The following is a 2,634-nucleotide window of genomic DNA, read 5'->3' as shown; positions in this document are numbered from 1 at the left end:
GGCAGCAGCCCTACCAGCGGCAGTGGCAGCAGCCCTACCAGTGGCAGCAACAGCAGCCACGCCAGCGGCAGCAAGGACACCTCCGGCCGCAACAAGAAGCTTGCCCTCGGGCTTGGCCTGGGACTGGGACTTCCTGTGCTGATTATTCTGCTCGTGCTGTTGGGCATGTGGATTATCGCCCGGAAGCAGACCCCGCAGAAGGGCGGTCCGGTGGAGATGGATGTCATCTCCTAATGCTCTCGGCGCTCCCGAAGCGGCGGAGGCCGTTGCTTTTCTTCGCGCCCTCCTCGAACAATGAACTCGAGCCTCGCAATAAATGGATCTTCTGTGCGTGTGTGTGTGTGTGTGTGTGTGTGAGAGGGGGGGGGGGGCCTCACTTGGTGTCTCACTTGGGGGCCTCCTCCTGGTGCTCCCGGCGCCGGTCCCGTCTTCCAGCAGAGGGAGAGCCCTCGGGCACAGTGTCGCCACCGGGCGGGGACCGGCCATTGTGAGGGCCCCCCGGCCGGGCGTACACGACGAGAGCCCCCAGGGCCGAGGACCCGAGGTGCGAGGTTTGCAGAACGCCGGAATGGACCACCAGAACCGTGTATTTTGCGGTCTGGGGTCTCGGCGACGCCAGCGCCGCGCGGGGCCTTCGGGCGCGCTCCACCAGACGCCGGCGAGTTACGGGCCATTTGCTCGAGGGCATGGCCCTGGTGGGCGGGGGGGGGGGGGCGCGGGCCTGCCCGCCGGGGCATGCGCCCGGGCCTGAGACTGACTGGATGGGGGCGTGTGTGGGTATGATGTGCACGCTCGATGGGGCGTTCCTGCTTGGCGGCTGTGCGCGTCCGGGGCCCGCCCTCCGCGGCCCCCCCCTTCCGAAAAGCCAACGGACAGATCGGCTCCGCTGGCTGCCGTCACAGGGGGCGACCGGCCGGCGCATTCGTGCTCTGTTGCTCCTGTCTATCTCTCTATCTCTCTCCTTCCCTCGCTCTCCCCCCCCCCCCCCCCCCTCTCCTTTGCCGCTCTCGAGCAATGTGCCCAAGCGCGAGCGTGCCCACCGGGGCCGACGGGGTGCCGTATTACTACCGGAGGGGGGCAGGGGGAGGGCCGCCCCGACGGCCGGGCAATGCGGCGAGAGGCCCCGAGAGCCCGGGGGTGCGGGGCCGCCCGGCGGGCTGAGCCCCATGCGGCGGCGGCGGCGGCGGCCGGGGCGCCCGCGCCCGCGAGAGCACCCCTGCCCTGGCTGCTCCGCCGGCCCAAGTGCACCGGACATGCGATGGGGGCCCCCATGACCGCGGGGCGCCGAGGGGGATTCGTGCCCGGCGGACCGGCACCGCGGGGCTGCTGGCGGCCGCCGGCACCGGCATCGGCGGGCCTGCGATGTGCGCGCGTTCGGTGGCCACGATACGCCCACCGGCCGGCCCAGCGGGGGGATGCGCTGGCGGCGCTCGCCATGTCCGGCGGCATGGCCTCCCTTGACTTGGTCCGCCGACTGGGCCGCTGCTCGAGAGGCCGCGCGCTGGCGCCGTCCCCGTGCAGGGGTGGGAGCCACCCGGCCGGGGCTTTGCACGGCGTGTGGCGGTCCTCGCGCAGGCTGGCCATCCGGCTGGGGGGTTGTTGTGTGTGCCTGCCCGGCGCTTCCTCCCAGCCCTTGGGCTTGCGAAGAGGCGGCCGCATGTGGCTGCGGCGCTCGGCCTGGGCGCGGCTGCCGGGGGGGAGGGGCTCACCGGTGCTGTGTGGCGTCCATGCGGGACGGGGGCCGGATCGCGCCTGGCGGCGGTGCGCGCGCGCATCCACCGGCCCCCTCCTGCGTGTAGGCTGGCGCTCGGGCCGGCCCGCGGCGGGCCAGCATGCACATGTGCCCGCAGAGACGCGACAGCATGGACCTTGCCTGGGGCGCAGTAGAGCACATGGCGCCAGGGCGGGTGGCCGTGTGGCGGTGCCGGCCTTGTGTGGGCTTCGCGGCGGCATTCGCCACTCGGGCCAGGCCGGCCGGAGGGGAGACCGCTGCGTCGTCGGATCCGGCGTGGATCCGGGGCGCCGGGGATGTCCGATTGGCCGGCGACCCGGCGCGCTGGCACGCCCCAGGAGAGCTGGATGGGGTGGCGCCGGGGCCGGAGACGCGAGGAGGGCGCGGGGCGCGTGGCCTCGAAAGCACAAGTACATAGGCCGTAGATGCGCGAGGTCCTCGCACCAAGCCGGGGGTGTAGCTCAAACGGTAGAGCGGCCGCTTTGCATGCGGCAGGCAGGGGGATCGATACCCTCCGCCTCCATGGTTTCTTTTTTCGCGCGGCGCAGGGGGAGGAGGGGGGGGCCGCACTCTCGGCGCGCGCGGGGGGGGGGGGACGACATGGACACGCAAAATGCATTGTCCGGGTCATTAATGAGAAAATAAAAATAAAATAGGATTACATATTCTTGCGTTCGCCCCTCCGCCTTGCTGATGTAGCAGGTTCATCTCGCTTCATGCCGTTTCATCTCGCCTTGGGCTTGGACATGTGCGGCCCCGTGCGAGGACCGGCGCTGTAGCAGGGTTCTCACGGATCCAGTCTTACGTCAAAGGAGTGAAGCTTTGACGGAAGCTATACCGGAAATCTTACTACTGGTTAGGGACCGCTCGGGCATGAAGGAGGGCGTACCGAACCAGAAGGG

General features: G+C 70.4%; 2 protein-coding genes and 1 non-coding gene across 3 annotated transcripts in view; 2 read left to right on the top strand and 1 right to left on the bottom strand.

The window, feature by feature from the left end:
• The window catches only part of H696_05432 (hypothetical protein), a gene marked incomplete at both ends in the record, with an annotated part of 4,337 nt that extends 4,103 nt beyond the window's left edge, over window positions 1-234 (top strand). Inside the window, one exon of the mRNA XM_009499266.1 lies at window positions 6-234. Coding sequence (XP_009497541.1) covers window positions 6-234 — 229 coding nt within the window. The remainder of the gene's footprint in view (window positions 1-5) is intronic.
• A 151-nt stretch (window positions 235-385) lies between these two features.
• On the bottom strand, window positions 386-688 carry H696_05431 (hypothetical protein; the record flags this gene model as incomplete). The annotated part of the gene is made up of 1 exon (XM_009499265.1): window positions 386-688. The coding sequence occupies one exon, from the start codon at window positions 686-688 to the stop codon at window positions 386-388; it is 303 nt and encodes a 100-aa protein (XP_009497540.1).
• A 1,494-nt stretch (window positions 689-2,182) lies between these two features.
• On the top strand, window positions 2,183-2,255 carry H696_05430. The gene has a single exon. It is a non-coding gene; the product is annotated as a tRNA-Ala (tRNA).
• Window positions 2,256-2,634: the final 379 nt, after the last annotated feature.

This window comes from Fonticula alba (genome assembly GCF_000388065.1).
Source record: "Fonticula alba strain ATCC 38817 unplaced genomic scaffold supercont2.11, whole genome shotgun sequence".
NCBI lineage: Eukaryota > Rotosphaerida > Fonticulaceae > Fonticula > Fonticula alba.
This window is presented reverse-complemented; position numbering and strand designations above follow the sequence as displayed.